This window comes from Thermobia domestica, chromosome 11 (assembly GCF_964235325.1).
Source record: "Thermobia domestica chromosome 11, izTheDome1.hap1.1, whole genome shotgun sequence".
Lineage (NCBI taxonomy): Eukaryota > Metazoa > Arthropoda > Insecta > Zygentoma > Lepismatidae > Thermobia > Thermobia domestica.
Genome location: NC_137464.1, coordinates 52,393,817 through 52,419,546, shown reverse-complemented (window position 1 = coordinate 52,419,546; position 25,730 = coordinate 52,393,817). Strand labels below are relative to the sequence as shown.

The 25,730-nt window shown below is 33.9% G+C and overlaps 1 protein-coding gene across 2 annotated transcripts in view; it reads right to left on the bottom strand.

Moving 5' to 3' along the window:
* Positions 1–25,730, bottom strand: part of LOC145664069 (nephrin-like) — a 727,167-nt gene that overhangs the window by 36,615 nt on the left and 664,822 nt on the right. Inside the window, exons 10-13 of one of the 2 annotated variants that reach the window (XM_081730409.1) lie at positions 24,008–24,301; positions 10,652–10,948; positions 6,811–7,143; positions 476–715 (exon numbers count right to left, since the gene is read on the bottom strand). In XM_081730409.1, coding sequence (XP_081586535.1) covers positions 476–715; positions 6,811–7,143; positions 10,652–10,948; positions 24,008–24,301 — 1,164 coding nt within the window. The remainder of the gene's footprint in view (positions 1–475; positions 716–6,810; positions 7,144–10,651; positions 10,949–24,007; positions 24,302–25,730) is intronic. The other variant, XM_081730410.1, reaches the window with a different exon arrangement.

Genomic DNA, 25,730 nt, shown 5'->3' with positions numbered 1-25,730 from the left:
GACATTTAATTTCTTCGTGTGTATGGTTTTCATCTGTTAAGATTGATCCTAGGTATTTGAAAATAAGAAAACTAGAATTTTATATCTTAATGCGAAACAAAAGAAACAGTACGTACAGTCCCCCCTAGGTAAAAAAGAAATCGGAAAAGTAAACTATTTTTTATATTATTATGGTGTCACCAGAATTGTGGTGTCAATACAGAATAGTCTCAGCCACAGTCTAAGAAATGACGTAGATCATTTAAAAAGAGATTCTTTTCAAGAAATAATTAATTATCTATTTGTTTTTTTTTTATCATGAAAACAGAATTTGAAATTTCCTGTCCTTTTCTTTTTCATTCTAACATTTCCTCGCAAGTCGTAACCCGCCCATTAAATGGACACTGAAAATGAATTGTACTGCAGTGCACCATGTGTCACGAGCGAGATCATATATAATAGTATATTCAAAGGGGGAAAATTGATGAACATTTACCGTTGTTCTGTGGAATAATATCCGGGTTTTTCTCATCCATGTCCGCGCTCTCATCGATGTCTTTATTGAGCGGAATGCTGGATTTGTCACATGCATCCCGCTCGCTTTGTTCTTTGTCTTCATCATGGCCGCGCAGTCGCATCACCACCACTATTATAATGGCCACCAACACCAACGCAGCTACCACACCAATCAGCACGCCTAAGATCGGTGTGATGTGTAGGATCGCTGGAGTAGCCGCTAGAAAAAAATAATGAAGTAAAAGATATATATTAAAACATTTTTCATAAACGATCATTATTCATTCATATATCAAAATACATTATTAGTGAGAATTAATTACATACTATACAATCAAAATTGGCAACATTTAATTAAATAGGGAATTTAATTTAAAAACATATACTCTTCTATTTCAAAGTACAGTATTGTTCACAAAAAATGAATCTCCATGATCTTCCAAGTCTATATCTGTAAGTAGGGTTGCAGCAAACACAGGAGTAAATTACTCGTTCCTTTAAACCTAATGGTGCACTTCTATCCTCCGACTGCAGATTTTTTTTAAAGGAATGGATGTTCAATTTTTTTTGGGAGGGGGATATTATTGTTTGTCATGTTTAAAAGAAAAGAGGAACACTTATGTGTTATCTTCCAATATTCAGAAACCCATAAACAATATCTTCTGTTACATGTTAGAAATACTGAAGACAGAATTCTCTGAATTTAAATACATATTAGGCTGGGATATGAATAAACATTGAAGACTAGGTAATTTTAAATCGTATGACGGAAAATAATATAAGAACAAATGAATGAAATGATATTAAAAATGTCGTAATATATGAGTTTGAAACTATGTTGTTCAAAATCAAGTCGTAGGATATATTTTAAACAAAAAGTTCAAAAATTTGCTTTTCATTACTTCTAGGCCAAAGAGGCTTAAAATCTACATGGATAAATTGCTATTTCATTGGATGTACTATCAAATAGTAACTGACAATTAAAAATATAATTTTGTTTATTTCTATCAGTGAATGATATTAATATTTCTGAAATCAATTAAAAATCAAATTATAATTTATAAGTCGGTGAATTTTTTGTAGAATAAGGACTTCAAAAAAAATGTGTACATGTACCGACAGTTATTATTATAAGAGACCTTTTCGTTTAAAGTTTAAAGTCAAGCATCTTAAAATGAACTAAGAACTTGTGCTTTGAGCTCATTATACTTAAAACATACTTTGTTGTATTATTACTAACACAACTCATAATACTAATAATATAAAGTCATCATCATTAATATGATTTAAAGATATTTCATATATGCATTAGATAGCTACAAAGAGTTAAACGATTTTGTGATTAATAACGAAAGAATCTAAATTTTACATGTACCAAAATGATAAAAAAAGAGTTCTTTCATGGAGAAAGAGTCACCCACTGCACACACACAAATATATATACATACTCCTGGGGTTCAAAAGGAAACAAGAATGTTAATGCTTTTGACTTGTACATGTATTTGCATTAGTGCAAAGCTTTTTCCTGAATCTTTTGCTATATTTGTTTTTCAAATGATATAATATATATATATATAATATTGAACTCTTTATATGGAAGTTATATTAAACTAAGAATATCATAGAAAATAGAACTTAAGAAGCTTATATTTCTCCTCTTAATATTTCGTTTTATTCAATACAAATGATATTAAAAATGTTTTTTTCTTACATTATATGTTGAGAAATTTTAATAAGCGAAAATAATCTCTTGCAAATCACAAGCATTCCAAAAGGAGGAAATTTTAAAGGATCATTTCGTACATTTAGAAGGGTGATTTCCTTTCATTAATTATATACGAAAGATAATATTCTCTCCTTTAATTAAAAGAGTGAATTTTAAAAAAAATGCTTTGATCTTTTGTTTGTGAAATTTTCTTATTCAACTTAAGCTTTTCAGATTACGTTAAGGTGATATTTTAAGGAAAACGTTAAGAAAAAAATATATTTTCTTTTTCTAATGTGAACAACAAAAGGAAGAGGATTGAAATTTAGTTTTTACTAAGCAATATAAATAACTTAAAATACAAAATGAAAATAAATATCGGAAAATGAACAAGAAAGATCCGGTGAAGAGGAAATTTTTGCAACCGGTCATATATTTATAATCAAATCGCCTACTTTTCTCAATATCTCAAATACTAGTATTTGGTAGTATTATTTTCACATATTATACCATTTTTATGCACTGTAGTTTCTATTAACAAAGATAATATTCAAGAAACAATTACAAGGAAATGACACACTCACAAAGAATATTTCGACAAATGCTTAGGAGCAACATCTACATTGCAACAAAATATAAAATTATTTTGAAAACTAAACTTCATTGTCATATTTTAAGAAGGTTGTGAGAGCTTTTCAGTATATGGACAAATCATTACTAAGATTCCCTTGCATATAAACAGAATACATGTTCACTATACCAGAGGAACAATCCTTCACTGTACTACTACGCCACTGTATCAGGAATCAACGAATGATATTAAAATGTTTATGAGTAATTTCTAAAGGAACTTATTGATGTTTTTGAGATGTTTTTGATTTCTCAGTTTATTGTTTAAAGGTACTTCGTCAAAATTGATTTGAGTCTGTGATAATCAAGAATAGGATGGAAAAAATCTGTCTAGATGAATAAGGGTGAAACAACCTTTGATTATATTCAGATAATGGAAAAATAATCGACAGCTGATATCTAGGCGAACAAAAGTGGGTCGCTTTCTGACTATTCTTTGATGGACAGCCTTTGAGTATTCCTTTAATATGGGGAAAATATGGACAACTGATATGTAGGTGAATGCTGGTGAGAAACTTTTTGAAAGTGTTGTTGTTGTTGTTGTTGTTGATAATAGGATATGTATCAACACATGATATCTTGGAGAATAAGAATCAGACACTCTGATTTATCTTTGGTAACGGGAAAGGTATAGGCAGCTGCCATTTAGATTAATAAGGCTGGAGTGTTTTTTAACTGTTCTTTGATGGAGCCTGCGTCGAAACTCTAACTATTCTTTCACAATGAGGAATACATCAACAGTTGATACTTAGGTCAATAAGTATAGGACATGTTTAACTATTCTCTGATAAAGAATCGACATCTTATATCTAGTCAAATAAAGATATGACTCTTTGACTATTCTTTGATAATATTGGTAATGAATTGACAATCGATATCTAGATGAATACGAAAATCTTTGAGTTTTTCGTTCCATGTTTATGCCGACTAGGCTAAAGAAGACGGTGATAATGAGAAATGAATGAAATGGTGGAATGAAGAAACTGGGGAAAACGGGAGAACCCCGAGAAAACCTACGCACACCGGGTTTGTTCACCACAAAGCTCACTTGACGCGAGCTGGGATTGAACCAGGGATTCCTGCACCAGAGGTGAACGCTCTACCACCGAGCCACGGCGGCCCCTAGGTGAATACGGACGGACCATTCTTTGACCATATTGTGATGATAAGAAATGTATTAACAGTTTACATCTAGATGATTAAAGTTGGGGCGCTCTTTGACTATTCCTTGGTGTATCGTCTTTGAGTATTGCTTGATAATGGGGAATATATCAACAATTAATATCTAGGTAAATGAGGATGGAACACTTCTTATTATTGTCTACGTGTTATTTCAATACTTTTCGTAAAAGTACAAGGATGAGACTAAAGTATTTGATTTTCTTTTGAAAAACTGTGCGATATATTTCTTTCAGAACACAGGATCAAATGGCACATTAAGATGAATCATCTTCTAGATGTTTTTTTTTAGTATCGTCTTATTTTTTCACTTTCATTTCACGAAAAGCTAGGAACATGTCTTTGGTAGTACCAGCTTCGATTACCGTGAGAGCATCACATACACACTACAGTGATTCAGATCTCATCTTAAACTCGAGGTTACGTCCTATATAGCGTAGATGCTGAGAAATAACGCAAATACTAATCAAACAAACGTCAATAATTTTAACACAATGTATAACATATTAAATATTTTTAAAAAAAATCAATAAACATGCCAATTATTAAGACATTTATTTATTTGTAGTAATTAAATTAATAAATTTTCATAAATAAATCAAATTATTCACTCATCACTCACGAGCCAAGTTACATGCTAATTTTTAATTTATTTATTTATAGCACGCGAAATTAGTTATTATAAAATAAACATATGCTTTAACTTCTGTTTTCTGGTTTTGAACTTTGCAGAAACAAGAACCAATTAATTATTAATTTTAAAATATTGATTAAAATCTTTCAGTATCAAAAGTCACGAAAACCCAAGCTATAAAATATCATTTTAGATTCTGTTATGCGCACACCATGCAAGGTTTCACATGTTAAAAAAAAAGAAAAAAAAAACTAAATCAAGTAATATTACAAAACTACGAGTATGAGCAGATTTGTGATTCATCCAAGATCTTTCACTAAGGAAGCGTTACAGGTAGTAGGATTGTGACTATTATTTGGACACAGTAATTGTGTAATGTGGATCTTCATGAATATGAGTGTGTTGAAATAAAAAGCTATGAACAATGTCTCGAAGTATTAATGCTGAAATAAATATGCGTACGGTGGAAATTCAATTAATCAAATCTATAGAAGTAATAATTAATTGATTTGATATATATATATATATATATATATATATATATATATATATATATATATATATATATATATATATATATATATATATTCACCAGGTATATTCTGTAGCCAAAATTCAAAGTTATATGACTTGATATGTACCAATTGTTCATACTTTCCAACTAATATCGTGAAAGTTGTATTTGACTCTTTATTGGCTAGTATTACATATAGCAGACAAATGTTGACGTATAACTTTTGTGTACTTGTAATTTTGTGTTCTATGTTGAAGTAAAATTCGGAATCTTAATTGAAATTACAAAATATTTCACTATCATACATTTTCATCCACTTTGCTTATAGTCCCAAGTATTTCACGAACATATAATTCGATGGTCAGTTACAGGATAAAAATTAACGTATTATACTATAATTCGTAATTAAGAAAACATATACCGTCTTGTCATTATTAACATAATGTTGTATAGTATTCTAACGTAATGCTAGTCAAATAATTTTTACTATAGTGTAGACTATATTGTTATAATCAAGTTGAATGCAAACTCAACAACACTTGCCACACTCATTGTATATGATATTCAACATACAATAGCATCAACATATGAATATTGCCATGCTTAAATTTCTAAGGAACTTACATGTAAAGTTTCAAAGTACTTAAATCAAACTTTTAGGTGATGTATCTCAAAAACCTAACACGCTTCTTGAAAGCTCTTCTATATGTTTTTATATACTACACTTGTCTATTTGTATATATTCCAGAAATTTTCATATAGAAATCCACTTTGATTTGATCTCAACTTTTCAATCAATTTACTACCTATCAACTCGTTAAACATATAAATAGATAACCATCGTAGTTTTTCTTTTATAACTCATGTCAATAAAATAACATTTTCTTCAAATAGAACCAGTTGGGTTGGGTTGATTTTGAATCTAACGTCTCTCTCAACAGCGAGGCTATATGAGGCGTGTATCTATTTATTAACGTGGAATTCGAACTACGTGAGTTTCTCCTGGGAATCGAACCCGGGTCTCCCACACCAAAGGCGCGTACATTAACCGCTTAGCCACGAAGGAGCTCTAGAATCAATTGGGTTTTGGTGTAATCAGTTGGGACCATTTTACGATCTTGAACTTTCATTTTCGTCCTCTTTTGTTCTTCCTTAACATAATTTATGATAACTAATCATTAATTCAGAGCAAGTGGCACCGTTTTAGGTGAGTTCAGTTAACGAACTTAATGTATGGGCACTATTTTGTCATTGCAAATCGTGCGGCTAAGCATATGAACATTAACTGACAGTGCGTGGATCCTATTATGCGATGTGGGAACTTTAAGGAGCTAGTTTATAAGAGATTTTACACGAAATTTGGAATTTGGAGCGCCACTGTCGAAGTTAACTGCGGATCAGACTAAGAATTCTATTAAAGTTACGAAATAAAATAACATTATATTGTTAGATTTGTTTATTTAACAATAGTCACAATCCTAAAAATGATCTCTTATAAGAAATAAAAGAATATACGAGCAACAGGCCACCACCATACTTTGCACGAAGACCATCACCAACCAGGAAGATCCTTAAAATCATTACAGATTCACTCAGCATGCGGATCGGATATCTTTTCCAGCTCCATGGTCCAAGTTCCTACATGCAACTTACCATTTCTCTGCTCAGCAGTTGTTGGAACATGCGTATATATAGTGATTGGAAAGCTGTTTCCATACTGGTTGGATGTGTATATAGATATCGTCAATGTTCTTCCTGGTGGCAAATTTTTAGCATCAAGTACTGGGGATTTGCTGATAGAAGTGGTGACCAAGTTGCCGCTTACTCTATCATAAATCTCCATCACATAAGTTGGTCTCGAAGGGATACCTATAACGCTAGGTCGTCGATGTTTACCAGTTTCAGAACAACTAACACGAATCATTTCCTGAGACTGAAGCAAAATGGAACAATTTCGAGGTGTTTCTGGTTTTCCGGACACAATACCTAAAATGTTAAATATTGTTTCTCTGCCTTATAAAGTAACAAGTACTTGATCAAAAGAAGTAAATCTATACAGAACTAAATTTTAAAAAATAAGTCAAATGCCTTCTTTTTCAGATTAAAAATGAAGTAGGGCTGACTACCATTTAACAAATAAATTAATTTCTAAACCAATTAAAAGTAAAAGCAACCAAAAACATGTGTATGAAAGAGGCTTCAAAACAAAATACAGTAGAAGCCCGATATAACGTAGTTGCTTCGGGACATACTTTACCCCACGCTCTAACTTTACCTTGGCATATTGAAATGTAATCGTGAGTGACTAAAATCAATCTATCCTGTTTCTTCTGCTAAATCTCTTGAAATAAAAGAGTTATAATCGACTAGGAAATGTATTGAACACGAACCTAACGATAAAATTACACTGCAGAACAGCTTCCTGCAGAATTTTTACTAATTTATCTTCACTTTCAAAATTTTATTTTCTAAAATACTACGATATTTGTATTGAGGAACATACATTCTCCCCCATTATATCCAAATCCACGGTATATCGAATCACGTTATTTCTGGTTTCTACTGTATAATATTCTCATCTAAGAAGTTTTGAGTCATATCTGCGTCCGTCCTAGCATAGATATGAAGTTTCAGGTTATTGTTAATGCCAATCATCACCAGCGACAAGTTAAACATACGTGGAAAGAATTAAATACAGTAAATAAGAAAAAAAAGTCACGGTGTTTTTTCTGCATATATACCGTAAAACATAATACACATTTCATGAACGTTAGCAAGTCATTGTAAAGACTTGCAATGATATATCAGTGAATTACTATCGAAGAATTGATTATAATGCTAAATTTAAAAAGAGTGTCATTGAAGTTCTACGTAATACTAACTCTCTGTGTACGCAGTCTCGGATATCGCTGTTGGCGCTTCTAGAGATAGTAACATATTACTTAAAAGAAAAACTACACAATGCTATTATAGTAATTGGATTACCATAACATTCTGATTATTCAATACTTCATTTGTACATCCGTAATTAATAAAGCATTAGAGAAGTATTTTCTCATAAAAGAATACACTTTATTTCCAGCGAGCCAAGCAGAATTTTCTTATTTAAATCAAATTAACAGTGTTATTTTTGTAATGGTTAAAACTATAATTATTAACATTCTAATCAAAGCTTTATTTGGACGATAAACAGCTCCATCTTCATTGGTGAAATCTTCTGCTATAAACTAATAGTCTGAGACTGAAATCTCAAAATTTATAAGGCTGGCTGGTTGTACTGAAAGTCTTGTTTGGTATTTCAATTTCTTTTATTAAGCAATATAATATATGCAGAATTACGATTATTGAAATTAAATTAAATCTTTAGTTTGAAATTCCACAGTTATCTTTGTAAATCAGTAGTTTCCAAACTCTTTTGGTTTGCGTCACACTTTACTCAACGCCCACTTACATTACAACACACTTGTTTGAATTCTTATTATTAACAATATAAATTATAATTGTGACTCTATGTAGTACTGAATGTTGTTGTTACCGCTGTTAACTTGTACAGTCTATCTTAATATTGGATTTAACCAGTTATTAAATGCTTCGGCTCTGGAAAGTTATAACACATCCTATATGACTGTGCGAAACGTCTGCGTGTCGCGACATTAGTTGGGGAACCACTGCTTTAACTAAAGAAGATGTACGACAGAAGGCAGAGAAGTAATGATCAAGGAAGAAATGATGAAATCCTGGCTGCTCTCTTATATATGGGATTGAACTAAGAACTTCTCTCACCAGAAGTATATACTGACAACTACCACTCACTCACAGTGGACCGGTCATAATTATTGAAATAACACAGAGAAAAAGAAAAGAAATAAAAGAAAGAAAGAAAAAGTTCTGTGCAGCAAACCCCAGAGCACGGATTCGGTGTATTTTGTTACACAGAGTACAAATTTCGAAACCCCAGGACGATTGGCCGTGTCAACTTTTTTATGGGCTAAAAGCATGAGCAATTTTTGATAAGGAACACATTTTGATACGATTGACCGTGTCAATTTTTTTATGGGCTAAAAACTTGAGCGATTTTTGATAAGGAACACATTTTGATACGATTGACCGTGTCAATTTTTTATGGGCTAAAAACTTGAGCGATTTTTGATAAGGAACACATTTTGATACGATTGACCGTGTCAATCTTTTATGGGCTAAAATCTTGAGCGATTTTTGATAAGGAACACATTTTGATACGATTGACCGTGTCAATTTTTATGGGCTAAAAACGAGCGATTTTTGATAAGGAACACATTTTGATACGATTGACCGTGTTAATTTTTTATGGGCTAAAAAATTGAGCAATTTTTGATAAGGAACACATTTTGATACGATTGACCGTGTCAATCTTTTATGGGCTAAAAGCTTGAGCGATTTTTGATAAGGAACACATTTTGATACGATTGACCGTGTCAATTTTTATGGGCTAAAAACGAGCGAGTTTTGATAAGGAACACATTTTGATACGATTGACCGTGTCAATTTTTTATGGGCTAAAAACTTGAGCAATTTTTGATAAGGAACACATTTTGATACGATTGACCGTGTCAATCTTTTATGGGCTAAAAGCTTGAGCGATTTTTGATAAGGAACACATTTTGATACGATTGACCGTGTCAATTTTTATGGGCTAAAAACGAGCGAGTTTTGATAAGAAACACATTTTGATACGATTGACCGTGTCAATTTTTTATGGGCTAAAAACTTGAGCGATTTTTGATAAGGAATACATTTTGATACGCATGTGTTTTGCCCATAATACAAGTTGACATAGTCAATCATCCTGGGGTTCCAAAATTTAGAATTGACGTAAAAAAATGTACATAGAATCCATATCCCGGGGTCCGCTGCACAGAACGTTTTTTTTTTTTTTTTTGTATGGCTGTGTTAAGTGTATCCTACCCATTCAAAATCGCTCAAATTTTTCGCCCATAAAAGAAATTGGCACTGTTAATCATCCTGGGGTTTCGAAACTTGGATTATGTGTAACAAAATACATCGAATCCATACGTTGGGATCCATTGCACAGAATTTACTTTATTTTGTGTGTGTGGATGTGTAATTAATAATATTGTTAGGGCAAATCAATAATACATTATTGAAAATCAATATTTTCATCAGTAGCTTTAAATCGTTAGAAATTTGTTCCAATATATTTTTTTAAATGTTGTGTCATACTAAAAGTCTGCACGCTAAGCAAGTTTTTCATAATTTCCTTACATTGAGGTGCTCAGGGATGGATCCGGGGGGGGGGGCGATCGACCAGAAGAGGAAACTTTCTTATTTTATATATATAAATAAAATCCATCCCAAAGTTTGGAGCCCTTAAAGTAGCAGTATAACACCCCCCCGAAGTCGGTCCTAGATTCGCCCCTGGGGGTGCTCAATAAGATCATTTCCCTTGACGATAAAAGGGACAACAAATAAACATATAAACAGCATTTAAGCTTACCTGTTCTCTTTTCCGCAGCTTTGAGAGTAGACGCGTGTAAAATTTGTGCCTCACTCCTTCCTTTTGCGTTTCTGGCATGAAGAATAATGTCAAAACCATTTCCAGATTCAAGTCCATTGATATGGAAGGCCGGCGTCCTACTTGTAACATTTGAGACTAAAGTTTGAGTTTCAGCATCATATACTTCCATTATAAAATCTTGAGGTAAACCACCATCAAATCCTTCCGTGCATTCTACATGAAGAGAATCCGCTGTTTGATTTAGGATAGTGCAGTTGGACAGTGAATCTGGTTTACCTAACAAATAATAAAAGAGAAAAATTACATTAGCAACTAGATCTACAAGAATTTGAAGAAACTAGACTTGTTTGAGTAACTTCTCGCTTTATGGTCATTTTGTATCATCCTATTAAAAGTATATTTCAAAACGAAATGAATTTTCCAGTTTTACGTCCCACGATTATGCCGGCTAGGTTAAAGAAGACGGTGATGAAAGAGAAAGGAATGGAATGGTGGAATGAAGATAAGGACGGTGGAATGGTGAATGCGAAATGAATGGAATTAAGAAAGTGAGAGGAAACGGGAGAACCTCGAGAAAACCCACGCACATGGTATTTGTCTACCACAAAGTTCACCTGGAATCGAACCAGGGACCCCATGCACTAGATTTGAACGTTCTACTACTGAGCCACCACGGCCAAAAGTGTATTTCGAGTGACAGTATGAAATATTTATTGTTTCGGTGTGGGTATTATTGGACCTATATATAAAAAAATATGTTACACAATAAGACCGATAGTTACATTCTTTTGCAAAAATGACAAAACAATCATATTAGAAAACTTATTATTCTAACAGAGACAACTAGTGGAATAAAAGCACAGGAGTACAAAAGTAGAGTATGCTCAGAATAATTCAGGTAACCAATACCTAGAATTTCCACACGTTGTCATTTGGATTAAAGAATCCCCGGTTCGGAAAATAATTTTGGGATAGATATATGTTCTGATTATTATTCTTTCTTTAGGAAAACGCTACTTTTAGGGTTGTAAATTGTCATATGTGATCTTAATATAAAGGAATGTGGTTGAGTAAGATAGCTCATATTTATTATTATAGAACTGACTATCATGCTAGTTAGCAATAAGCGTACCTTAAGAATATACTGTATATGACATCTAATTTACTCTTTATTAGAATCACAGAAGTGGGACTTTTAATATTGTAATATTAGAACGGATATCTACTACCTCGAGAGCAGATCTGCTGACCACACATTGCACCAAATGAATGAATGAGACAGGCCAGCTAATAGAAAATAGATCTTCTAAAGGCTGTTTGTTGTGCAGAGGATTTTTTTTTTAAGTTTAATTTATCTGAGCTTGCCAGTTGTTGGAATAAGTAAATTGACAAAATTGAACAAGAAGTCCTTGATTTTGAAAATACGCACATAATTCTTTACACATTATCTATAATTGTATTCAAATTATTAAATCACCTATGATTTCAACTGTAGCGTAAAATAATAACTATAAATGTCACGTTAAAGGTAAGACCTTTCACATTTACAGTTAAATTTTACTATTGTACTAGTGTTGCTGATTCGAAAAAATAGGACGACTTGTAAAGAAAACACTTGTAAACATGTAAGAATTATTTAAGAAGCTACTATAAACCGGAACTATATTTTCTCCTATGCAAGAAGAAATTGTATGAGACGCTGGATTCGAATTTTCGTTAAACGCTAGATCCAAGTTTAATATAACCTCAATGCTTAAAAGAAACGTTAAAAACTGCAAACAAACGACCAAGGAACCAGTCAGAATGATGTTAACTTTCTTTTTTAGTTTCCTTATAACTGCAGGTAGTTAATTTCAGTACAGAATTAGAAGATTCATAAGAGGAATGGACAACAAAGGCAGTAATATTTAAAATTTCTTTTGTTTTTTGATTTTATTTATTTAAAAAAAAATCCGTTCTTTTTCTAGAATCATAAAACTACTGAAAGCTAGTCGTAAAACAATGAGAAAGAGGCGTCGAGATGAGTACGACGTCTAATCACCAGTAACTCCAAAACTAACTTCAGATTACCGTGGTAAAATCTAACGACAGCCAACGAAGAGGACATCTTTTTTCTTATTTTAAAAAAAAAAAAGAAAATCTTTCGCACTCGTTTCGTCAATCTTCTTAACCTCTCTCAGTTCCTCTTTTGTCTAAAATCTCTGAAAGAAGTTGAGGAAAAAATATGCATATGAAAGTAAGACACGAGAATAAAAGAAAGGGGACACAAATTTTTATTATCATCCACGTAATAAAGTTGATGTTACAGTTACATTCCCCGAGGGAGCCTGTGATATCAATGTTACTTGAATTGCCATCCTCTTAAGAACAAAGCTCCTCGCGGGACATAATATCTAACTTGTGTATTCTCTTGGGTGTAGTTAGAATGTTACGGAATATTATATATATATATATATATATATATATATATATATATATATATATATATATATATATATATATATATATATATATATATATATATATATATATACTTATTGTGCTTTAATATTGCAACAGTGGAGGAAATGGTACATGGACAGTTGCTATCAACTTAATTTATCTAAAATTTACTTCATTATATTCTAATATGAATAAGCTGGTATATGTTAACTATACAGTGAACTTGTATTTTTGTGTGTCTTTCTCAGTTTTTGGGTATAATGCATTGTATTAGCAACTGCTTCCAACATTCCCAGCATATCGTTATCTTTTGGATTACCGTGCTGAAGCATAAAAAATATACACTTTCTTGCAGGAGAAGGAATTCTTGGTATTTTAACGTCAAATAATTGTATATTTTATGCTGTGTCTATGTAGTGTACTTGTAACTGTTATAATTTGGTGGCAAATCTACTGCTTCTACACCAGTGGTCAGAGGTATACTAATTTCATGAGAAAGGTGGTGATACAGATATAAGAAAGATTCCATATGAATGAGTCCGAGTGAAAGGGGAGGTTATTTAATCATTTATAAATCTTTGGTGCTATAGATATGAACTCCATGTTGTTTCGCTATGATTGTCCCAATATTAATTTAGTAGGCTTTTCCCGAAAGACGAATGTTGTTGTGGTTTTCCCCCGAAAAGATCAGGCCCGAAAGAACCGAAGAGAATCAATCACAGAAGAATGAAATTAATACACTTTCTAATGCACAATGTTAATTATCACTGCATGTAAATATTTTACTCTTAACAGAAATTCAGGATTGAAGTTAACTACAGCAGTGACATACAAATAAATAAATTGTGAATATAGACCAATCCTTAACTATGATATATACGGTACACACTCCTGAAAGATGTTTTAATTCTCAAAAACTGGAAAATGTAAACAAATCCTTATCTCTGATTGGTCGGATAACTGTCTACGGAATTTAAAGGAAACTTCAATGCCCTATTCCCTTCTATGGGATATTTTCTTTTTCTTAACAGTTAACCAACAATTAATGTCGAATGGCTACATAGATTTAAAATGTCATATTCCTTTTCTTTGTTGGTAACACATTGAGATATTTGTAATTAAGGATTGCGGAAATAAACAAAGAGCAACTTGACAGCGGAGCGATTTGACAAAGAAAAATCACAGATTTTGTTTTCGATTCAGATAGATCCATGGAGTTCAACTTTAAAACTTGAGCTCATGACTTTCGGGGGGAAAAACCACTAGTAGAAAATCATTTCGGGCAAAACTTACGACGCGAAAACTCCACTTTGGGCAAAACCCACGTTACCATAGGTATCTCATATTATTTCTATCGACTACATATGATTTTAACTATAGCACAACACGTAACAGTCAGTCACATTCTTCTTCTCCACAAACTTTCCAATAGGTTTAATGTACATGGTAAATTTCTCTCTTTAATCACCAGCTATCTAAAGGGACGTAAACAGAAAGTTCTTCTTTCAGGGGCGACTTCTAACCCCCAACCTGTGATCTCGGGGGTGCCTCAGGGAAGCGTACTAGGGCCCCTGCTATTTGTCCTGTATATGGACGATCTCTACTCTCACCTATCAGTTAATCCTAGTGGCCTTTTGCTTTTTGCTGACGATTGCAAATTATATAGAGAAATATCATGTTTCCATGACACAATTGACCTACAGGAAGACATAAATTATCTTCCTGTAGGCTGGACTGGTGTGAAATGTGGCATTTGAAACTTAACAGTAAGAAATGTGACGGTATTACAATTACTCTGAAAAAGTCTCCTGTTCCCTCCAAATACCATATTAATGATTCCCCTATAACACATTCTGCCAGTCATAATGATCTTGGTGTCATCTTTGATTCCAAACTCTCGTTCTCTGACCACATCTCCTCAATAGCTAAGAAGTCAATGCGTATGCTGGGGCTTCTTTACCGATTCACTGAACTACGTACTGTGGCATCATTAACAACATTCTATAAAACTCTTATAGCACCCAAGATCGAATACTGTTCTCCCATATGGGCCATGGCCGCACCTACACATCTCTCTAGACTTGAGTCTGTTCTCAATTTCTTTATTGCAATAGTACGTTTTCGTGTTCCCGCAGTTCGAATATTAACTAAGGAGGAAATTTTGCGATATCTTAATATCCAGACGCCAGAAGTACGCAGAAATAGCTCTGACTTGAAGTTTCTTCATAAGATTGTAAATGGGAGCCTAAGATCAGAAACCCTAATTCAACAACGATCCTTACATGTCCCTTCCCGCAAAACCCGGAATACCCACCTATTCCATCTTGCACGCCCTAGGTTGACAATTATACAGAGGTCTCTTTTTCACCGAGTACCCAACTATTATAATAATCTAACCAGTGAGGTGGACATTTTTCGAGCTACCCGGTATTTGAAAGAGCAATAAAACGCGTGCTGGCTAAATAATATTACTTGTGCACTCTTTGTTAATACTATTGATGTTACTGTTGTTGTTTATTTTTAAATTGTTTTTCTTTTTCTTTTTTTCCTGCTTGTTGATATTTCCCTGTGTAAAATGACACAATTATCCTGTATCTGGGAATTTGTTCAATAAATAAATAAATAAATAAATAAATAACTTTCAAATAAATAAACTACAAACAAAAGGTTAAGGGTTTTAAAATTGCATTTAACATTATTATCATCATTTAACTTTTATTCGTTTTATTTTCATTTATTAATTAATGTTTTGGGAGTGCCATAAAGGGGAGGATGTATCAGGTATTTGCTCAATTGGCCGGGGTCATACCTATTCGCAGGATAAATTCAAGAGAGTATTTGAGTGATAAATGTTTTCGAGTTCTAAAAAAATGAAATGATTTTTTTAAAGTTTAATTTCCCACGATTTCTTTAAACTAAAGGAGACGGAATTTGTAGTTCTATTGTAATTAGAAATGAATTGCCAACACACAAGAAATTGAACATTCATTTTATTAACTGAAATATTGCAAATTAATGATTTCGTAAGATAAAAGGGATCAATCCTACAAACACAGCAAACTGTTCGAAGGAAAGAGATTTAATAACTGTTTAAGGCTCTATAATGAATCACACAAAGTTTTGTTAAATCTTAAAAACTCCTGCATTTTATACATGATTTGACAATATGAATTTGACTACTAATTGACAAAACATATTCTTTTTTTATATATGAAACCCAATTCTGGAATCTAATTTATAATGATATATTATGAATTATTTTAAATAAACGTTGTATACAAGAATTGTAATGGTTTTAATTGTCAATATTAAATTCTTATACGAATGATATATTCTATCTCCGTAGAATATATCACTGTGTGAAGGTTGCAATGTCTTTTGGTAGAATTAATAACACTCCGGGATTTAACCCTTCACCGAATTTATTTATAAAAATATTACAAGACATCTTTGTAAGCACAAAAAGAATAAATCAGGGTCTTTCCTTATCACAAATAAAAGGTGAAGAAAGGAAATACTTTTGCACGGGGACCCCTTAGCTTATAGTAGCCTTTAGGGCGTCTGTAACGATTTCAGGATATGGTATTAATGGTACTATTTTAGTTCATGGCGTCCTACAGGGATCTGGACAAGTACTACTCCATCGTCCAGGGTGACCTCAGGAGCAGGTGTAGGTTATGTGATCAGTGGTTAACTGGTAATTTGGTTCTGTCCTGGTCCTCTTTTATAGGTGATTTCTGGGTGGCTCGTTCCTCCTAGGGTTCCGTCGTGCTGGCTTCATGTCTTCCAGTTTACTTAATGTGTATTGTCTGCTTGTATTGATGGCTATAAGCAATACCACGTGTTTTATAAATATTACATGTGCTCGATGAAATAATTCGCACTGAAAGGTGGGAATCCTTACCATATACAAATTACGATTTGAATAGGGGTTGTTAAAAATAGTTCAGGGGAGAGAGATATAACATTTACGACGCGTCTTTACATTTCTTTTGCGAGTTTTCATAATTTTTTGTTATGCCTGCTTCCATACCCAAGGCAAAAATTAACTACCTTTTGCCTTGCATTTAATTTGTTTCTTACATTATAACTATAAAAACCTTATATTACTTGTAAATAATGTTGAAATTGGCCTCCAGTTTTAAGACACAAATTGGCCCGGCGACAAATGTTATTTGCCATTTTTAAGTGTGTTAGCTGAAATGCCCTTTTATGGCTCTGATTATATTGTACCGCGACTCTTGGAGCGCCCTGGAGCTATTGTGGTACACCGTGCTCTTGATACAATCCCACAAATAACAAAATCTGGTGGTCTCAAATCAGCTGAGCGAGGGAAGTTCAATGTTTTCAATATCGTTCAATCCTGGAAGAATTCGCGGAGTATCTTAATAATCATGTTTGATGTATTGTTGCCCGTCCGTCCGTTGGAGTTAACAATATTCTTCTTATTCTTTAAGCGTATTCTTCAAGCGAACTCAAGGATGATAATCATGCACAGGTCAAAATTCACAGTAGTGATGAAAAAAATGGCATCACGCGGCAATCAATGTATTGCAAAAATGTTTCACTGGAGAATACACTGCTGCTTTTGCTGGTATAAAACTACAAAGCCACTGCTGAAAGATAATCGTAATGATGTACATACAATTGTGTTGCAAAATACGCTTCTAGGAAAGCAATCCTCTGTTTCTGCCTAAGACTCATAGCAGACTGCGTTTCCTTCATCTTCGACTTCTTGCTAACTGTGGCGCATGCGTTGTCACTTGGGTCTATTGTTTGACGTTTCCCAGAGTTCCTTACAAATATTACAAGCAACAGTACTTGTAAAGATTTTAGAATTTTTCAATATTACATTTTAAACTCAGAGGCTGGTGACGTTTGAATCATAGTGTAACATTACATTTATTCTGAAGAGATGAAAATATATCTGTAAGCACAATGACAAACTGAAATGCCTGAAACCGAGATAAATTTACCTTTCATTTATTTATTGGGTTGTGAAACGAAACCAAACCAAAACCAACAAAACCATATACTATATATATATTTCTGAAACCATAAATTGTTTGAGGCAGATAAACAACGAAAACGTCTCTCTTTTCTATTGGTCAAGAATAATTCTTCTATCTCTCTTCTCTTGTTTGTTATATCATGCTATTTCTCCCCCATTCTTCCCATAGGATACCAAACAAAAATACCCAGAAGGACGAGGACCATACCATACCTACAGAGACAGACGCCTACACATGTAGTGAGGCTCTCTCTCACACACACACATACACATACACACTCGAAAACACTGTCGCCGGAAGTTAGCGAAGATTGTTCCACAGCGGAGGCCCCCAAGAGAGAAGCAAGCGATTTTACATTCCACTTGGTCACAATTGGATTTCTGGTTGAGTGACCTTTTAGAACCAGAGCAAAAGGAGAAACAGAGAAAGAGTAGGGAAGAAGAAGAAGAAGAAGGAGAGAGAGAGAGAGAGAGAGAGAAACAAGGAGAATGACTACTGGAACCATGAACGGGGAATAATATGTGTTTGGGATCAACTCAGGGACAAGAGTTACGCTTTCTTCTGCTGTCAGCTCATTTGCACCAAAAATGCCTTTTGCCAACACACACAAAGGAGAATGGCCTACTAGCATACAGGATGTTTTTTCTCTGTTTTCTTCCTTTTCCATTGTTTGTTTCGTTTCCAAAACTAATACAGATCCGATACACTGCCGAAGTAATACTTCTGGTATTGGTTCTCTTTTCCAAAGACAATCAATTGTTTCCCGTTTCAACTTGCAGAAGTTTGTCGTTAGACTGAAAAGTTTCTTACGTTTGTTCAGTGATGTTTGATTCATAAGTGATCCACTCATAAGCTTCAGTTTGCGTTTACAAACTTTAAAAGAAACGGATTTCCAAGAGAAAAACAAGGATTTGTTGGAAATTTTATTTGTACTTCTGCATTGTGGTATAATACAAGGATGTTATAAAACAGAGGATCTGTTCTTACAACAAAATCTTGAAGCCATACGTCACAGGTTCGCCACCCCTTCTCTGCCCACTCTGCCCAATAACATCGCAATGTTTTGAACGAACATTCATGGCTGAAACGAAAGTAGCCAATCAGACAATTGTGAAAACAAGAGTAGCCAATCAGACATGCCGACTCGTTGTTTTTTTTTTTTTTTTTTTTTTTTTTTTTTTTGGCTTCGTTGATGTAATAGGATGAAGATACATATGAGCAGATCCTCTATTTTATAATAACCTTGGTATAATATCCGTATGTGTGGAAATGCATTCATTAAAGACTGAACTGCATACTCATCCACTAAATTTGTTTGAAGGTAAGCAATAATCCTTTCAAATGGCGCGAAATAAAGGAAAAACTATTAATCTAATTTCCTGCTAAATATTAATATCGAAATGTGACACACTGTCAATATATTTATCAAGGGAAGATCAAGATATCATTATTTCCCCGAAGTTTTAAAGCTTACATTCAAGAAAAGTACATACTAAGTGATATTCAGCTCTGTTTTGGGCATTAACTTACCTCAAATCTAAAAATAAAATAAAAGTAAAGCGATTTTCCATTTCTGGTTGAATGACCTTTTACTGTAGAAGCAGGACAAAAAGAGAAACAGAAAAATAGTAGGATAGAAAGAAAAAGAGAGGAAAGAGACAAACAAAGAGAATGTTGGCTGAAACCATGAACAAGAAATTATACGTGTTTGGGACGAACTCATAGACAAGAGTTACGCATTCTTCTGGTGTCAGCTCATTTGCACCAAGAATGCCTTTCGCCGAACACAAGGGAAAACAGCTACTAACATAAAGACCTTTATTTTCTGTTTTTTTCTTTATTGTTTGTTTCTTTTACAAAATTTAAACAGACCCGATCCACTCTTGAAGTAGTACTTTTGGTATTGGCCCCCTTTTGTTCAAAAGCAGTACTTTTTTCGACTTTGCAGATGTTTGTCGTTAGAGTGGAAAGTTTCTTAGATGATGTTTGATTCATAAGCTATCCAATCTTAAGCTTCAGTTTAGGTTTATAGGCTTAAAGAACGGATTTCTAAGAGAAAAGCAAGGATTTAATGAAAGTTTCACTTACGTTTGTACTGTATATTATAATGAAATGTATACTTACACTATGTGATCAAAAGTATCCGGACACCTGGCTGAAAATAACTTACAAATTCGTGGCACCTTCCATCGGTACTGCTGGAATTTAATATGGTGTTGGCCCACCCTTAGTCTTGGTGACAGCTTCCACTCTCGCAGGCATACTTTCAATCAGGTGCTGGAAAGTTTCTTGGGGAATGGCAACCCATTCTTCATGGAGTGCTGAACTGAAAAGAGGTATCGATGTAGGTCGGTAAGGCCTGGCACGAAGTCTGCATTCCAAAACATCCCAAAGGTGTTCTAGAGAATTCAAGTCAGGAATCTGTGCAGGGCAGTCCATTACAGGAATGTTATGGTCGTGTAACCACTCCGCCACAGACTGTGCAGTATGAACAGGTGTTCGATCGTGTTGAAAGATGCAATCGCCATCCCCGAATTGCTCTTCATAGTGGGAAGCAAGAAGGTGCTTAAAACATCTATGTAGACCTGCGCTGTGAGAGTGCCACGCAAAACAACAAGGGGTGTAAGCTCCCTCCCAGAGAAACATGATCACAACATAACACCACCACCTGCGAATTTTACTGTTGGCACTACACACGCTAACAGATGACTTTCACCGGGCATTCCCCATACTCTCACCCTGTCATCGGATCGCCACATTGTGTATCGTGATTCGTAACTCCACACAACGTTTTCCCACTATTCAATCGTCCAATGCTTATGCTCCTTACACCAAGTGAGACGTCGTTTGGCATTTACCTGCATGATGTGTGGCTTATGAGCAGCCGCTCGACCATGAAATCCAAGTTTTCTCACCTCATGCCTAACTGTCATAGTACTTGGAGTGGATCCTAATGCAGTTTGGAATTCCTGTGTGATGGTCTGGATAGATGCCTGCCTATTACACTTTACGACACTCTTCAAATGTCGGCGGTCTCTGTCAGTCAATAGACGAGTTCGGTCTGTACGCTTTTGTGTTGTACGTGTCCCTTCACGTTTCCGCTTCACTATCACATGAGACACAGTGGACCTAGGGATGTTTAGGAGTGTGGAAATCTCGTGTACAGACTTCAGACACAAGTGACACCCAATTACCTGACCACGTTCGAAGTCCGTGAGTTTCGCCGAGCGCCCCATTCTGCTTTCTCACGATGTCTAATGACTACTGAGGTCGCTGATAATGAGTACCTGGCAGTAGGTGGCAGTATAATGCACCTAATATGAAAAACGTATGTTTTGGGGGTGTCCGAATACTTTTGATCACATAATGTATGTATGATTACAGATCGTTTACAGAAAATTAATTGCCCTAGCGCTCACAGGAACAATTTCATTATGAGGTAAACTATAATTGCTTTATCTTCGCTAGTAAATATATATACGTACAGTTAAATAATTAATATTTCTCTGACCAGAGTACGTACTTCTTTATTAAAATAAAAATAAGTGGTACCCGTTTCAATAACAATGTTATCTTCATCAGACGTTTATTGGCATATATATTCATATTAATGTGGGTAATCCAAACATCAAAATACTAAATTGTTGATATACGAATATTTGTTACTTTTTATACAATTTCAAATTTTTAATGTGTAACAATAATAATATATATAATAAAAAGAGTTATATTAAAAAATAAAACAGTAAAATACAACAATACCTTATTGTTACATATGAGAGTTCTTTGCTGGAAAAATATGATACTGTCCTGAAAACTGGCCTTGAATCAATTCTGAACTACTCCTTAAATGGCGACTCTTGGATGCAAACATGTTTACCTGTTGGCTTGGACGGTCTTGGTATTCGACGAGCTGTGGATATGGCGATTTCTACATTCTTAGCATCATACCACGGATCTCTGCGTTTAATCGAAGCTCTCCTTTCACAGGGTTATTGTTTGGACCCAGATGGTTCAGTTCAGGAAGGCTCTAATAAGTGGACAAGCTTAGCAGATACAAACCTCCCAGAAATTAGCAAAAAGTGTTATCAGTCATCTTGGTATACACCAGTTGCATCTCAATTACATAATCATCTGTTACAATCTGTTGTGGTTCCGGAAGATAAAGCCAGGCTCCTTGCTGCCTCATCTTCCGAAGTGGGTGCAGGGTTGATGGCGATACCTTCTCCGCCTTTAGGCCTTCATTTGTCAAATGAAAGCTTTCGAATTGCTGTTGCCTTACGTTTAGGTTTAGCTGTTTGTAAGCCTCATCACTGTCCAGCTTGTGGAGATGAGGTTAACCAACGTAGCCTGCATGGCTTTTCATGCATGAAGAGCGCTGGTAGATTTGCTTGTCACTCCTCCGTTAATGATGTAATACTACGAGCCCTTAACACAGCTGGAATTCCTTCAATACGGGAACCTTCTTGTTGCTGTCGTTCGGATGGAAAGCGACCGGATGGGATGAAACTGGTTCCATGGATGAGAGGTAAATGTTTATTGTGGGACTTCGCATGCGCTGATACATACGCTCATTCAAGTCTCCCTCTGTCAGTATTGAATGCTGGAGCTGTTGCTAATCGCAGAGAAGCTGAAAAGCAAAGAAAATACAACAACCTTTTCGAAAGATTTGTTTTCACTCCAATCGCTATTGAAACTAGTGGTGTTTGGGGTACAAAAAGTCTTGAATTTATTAGACAGGTAGGAAGTCGCATTTCTTGTGTTTCCGGCGAAGTTCGCTCCACATCTTATCAAATACAGCGCATGTCAGTTTCTATCTAGCGTGGTAACGTCTCGTTGGTCCTTTTCACTTTACCACCTGGAAAGGAACTGGATGAGGTGTTTATACTCTAATAAGAATAGTTTTATATATATTAGTCCCTGGACAATAGTTTTTCTTTTGATGTTATAATTATATATTTAAATTGTAATTTATATGAATGCAAGCTCAGTGTAACTACTTCATTTCGGTTTTGTTTAATAATTCATTGTTATAATTAAAATTGTATATCAATAACATATGCTGTTTTAGTTACCTACTTTAATATGAACATATATATGCCAATTAACGTCTGATGAAGATAACGATAGGTTATTGAAAATGTTACAACTTATTTTAATTTTAATAAAGAAGTACAAACTCTGGTCAAAAAAATATTAATTATTTAAGTTATAATTCCAGAGTCAAGATGGATAGAGTTATACGTACATGTATATATTATACTATATGATCGCATATTGCATTATTATTATTATTATTATTATTATTATTATTATTATTATTATTATTATTATTATTATTATTATTATTATTATTATTCGTTTCAAACATTCATTGTTTCATCATGAGCTATACTATCCAGAACTATTTGTTGAAAAAGATGCATCAACTTGAAATTGCTTTAATAGACGAAGAAAAGAGGAATATAATATGAAAGGGCAATTGTTAGCCTGTAAGTTAATCACCATACTCTCTTGATCTTACGTTTAACTTATGACTGAAAAGTTTTGAAATATTAGTTGTTCTGTATATGAAGACAATTAAGATTTCTTTGATCTAAGACTTCATCAACAAAAAAGCTATTCAAATACCTGAGAAAGAACTGTGGTTATTAATCTCATGACTTACAATTTCCTTAATTGGAGGAAAGAGTACTTGTACGTATATATATATTTGATTAGTTAGAGACATTTCAAGGAAATTCACAAAGCCATTAAAAGGTATCTTCTGTAAATATAACTCGTTACAAATGATAAAAGTTTTCAAATAAATGAAGCATCAAATAAATTCCATGCTTACACAAAGGAGAAAACTTATTAATTCAGATGCTTACAAACTTACCTGCAGGTATAATATGAAACACGCACGGATGCTTTTGTATCCCTAACTCATTACGCCCCCAACAAAGTAAAGTTCCATAATCCAACTCAGTCATTGGTGTGTAGGTAGCCACACTTCGTGTTCGATCCATAGTAATTCGAGCCTGCTGTATGTCAAAGCTTTCTGACGTATTATTGAAAGTCCATTTGAACAAAATGTCCTGGGGGTTCGCTTCAAGCTCGCATAAGATTTTGGCATCTTCTTGCCTCGCCACGCCATATACCTTCTGCTGAATTGATTTACATACAGGAATGTCTACGGAAAAAGAAAGAGAAAGAAGAATTAATGAAGTCTGGCGATAACGACGAAGAAATAAAAAAGTTAGGTAATATATTGGATAGTGTTGAAAAGAAACACCTTCACCAAGCTTTTTAACTGCTACCCCCTTCCTCATGCAATTTTTTCACCCCATCTTCTTCCATATCTTTCATATCTGCTGTGAGTGATGATCAGAATGCAGGATCCTGGCCAAACAGCGTCCATGTATAATTCATGGAATGCCATGAACTCGAAAGATGTAAACTAAGAAATTCGACATTGTGTATGTTGTGGTACAACTCTTCTCTTCTCACATGCATACCGTATATATCATATTTACGTTGGGTCATCACCATACATTTCACCCCAATATTTACATTTTCTTATTCTAAGCACATATATCTTCAGTAAACAGAAGAATATTCTATGTTGAGAATAAGTAGAAGCTTGTGTGGTATCACAAATTATAAAAAGAAAGAAAGAAAATTTGATTATAGATATATCTTAAGGCAAGTACGTACATGTAATACTTTATTATTGTAATAGGAAAATAAATAAGAGAATTCAAACATAACTTCCAATGTGTGAAATCAAATCCTATACTTTCTGATTTGGGAAATATGCATATTGTTTGCTGATTTTCATGTACTATATACAATCGTCAATATACAAGTATAGGTAAAAATTAATGATATTAAAGTATACACGTAATAATGAAAAAAATTCTCTGTTATTTACTTGTCCACAGAATTTGCCGTATTAAGTATGGATCTTTAAGGGATCTGTATTATGGGAGATTATTTCTACTTTCTACAGAAAGAAGACCTTATACCACACAAAAAAGAAAGAAATAAAATTTCAAAAAGACGTTCAGATTTCTATTGTTATTTCATTTGTAATTTCCCCTATGTTCTAATTATATTGTATTTATAAACTATATATAAAATTATAATTATTGCTGTATATTATCACTTTATAAACTCAAGATGTAGAGATCGAAGAAAGCAATGTAGTAACATTACTGAATGGTAACAGGTCAAATCTACACATAAATTATATAGTAATGAGAAATATACAGATTAACGTAACAATAAAACCGTACATATTGGATGTTTTTCTGATTCACATCTGAACCCTGCATGTAAAAATTACTATAAAACAGTACTTGCTTCCTATGTTACCAAAAATTGTATAAAATTTATTGGCCATGTCGCAGCTGTATTTGTCACGGATTACAACTTTGGTATTACTAGATCCTGACCTCATTTACATCTTCATCTCTCTTCGCGATCCCCAAGTATTTCTCTCACGATCTCTTCAGGGATACCTACCTCCAGGTTGAGACTCCACACTTTAGGATAAAGGAGATCGATCATTAATGCAATTAAATTATTAGAAAGTAACTGGTAAAAATAATAATGTGTGA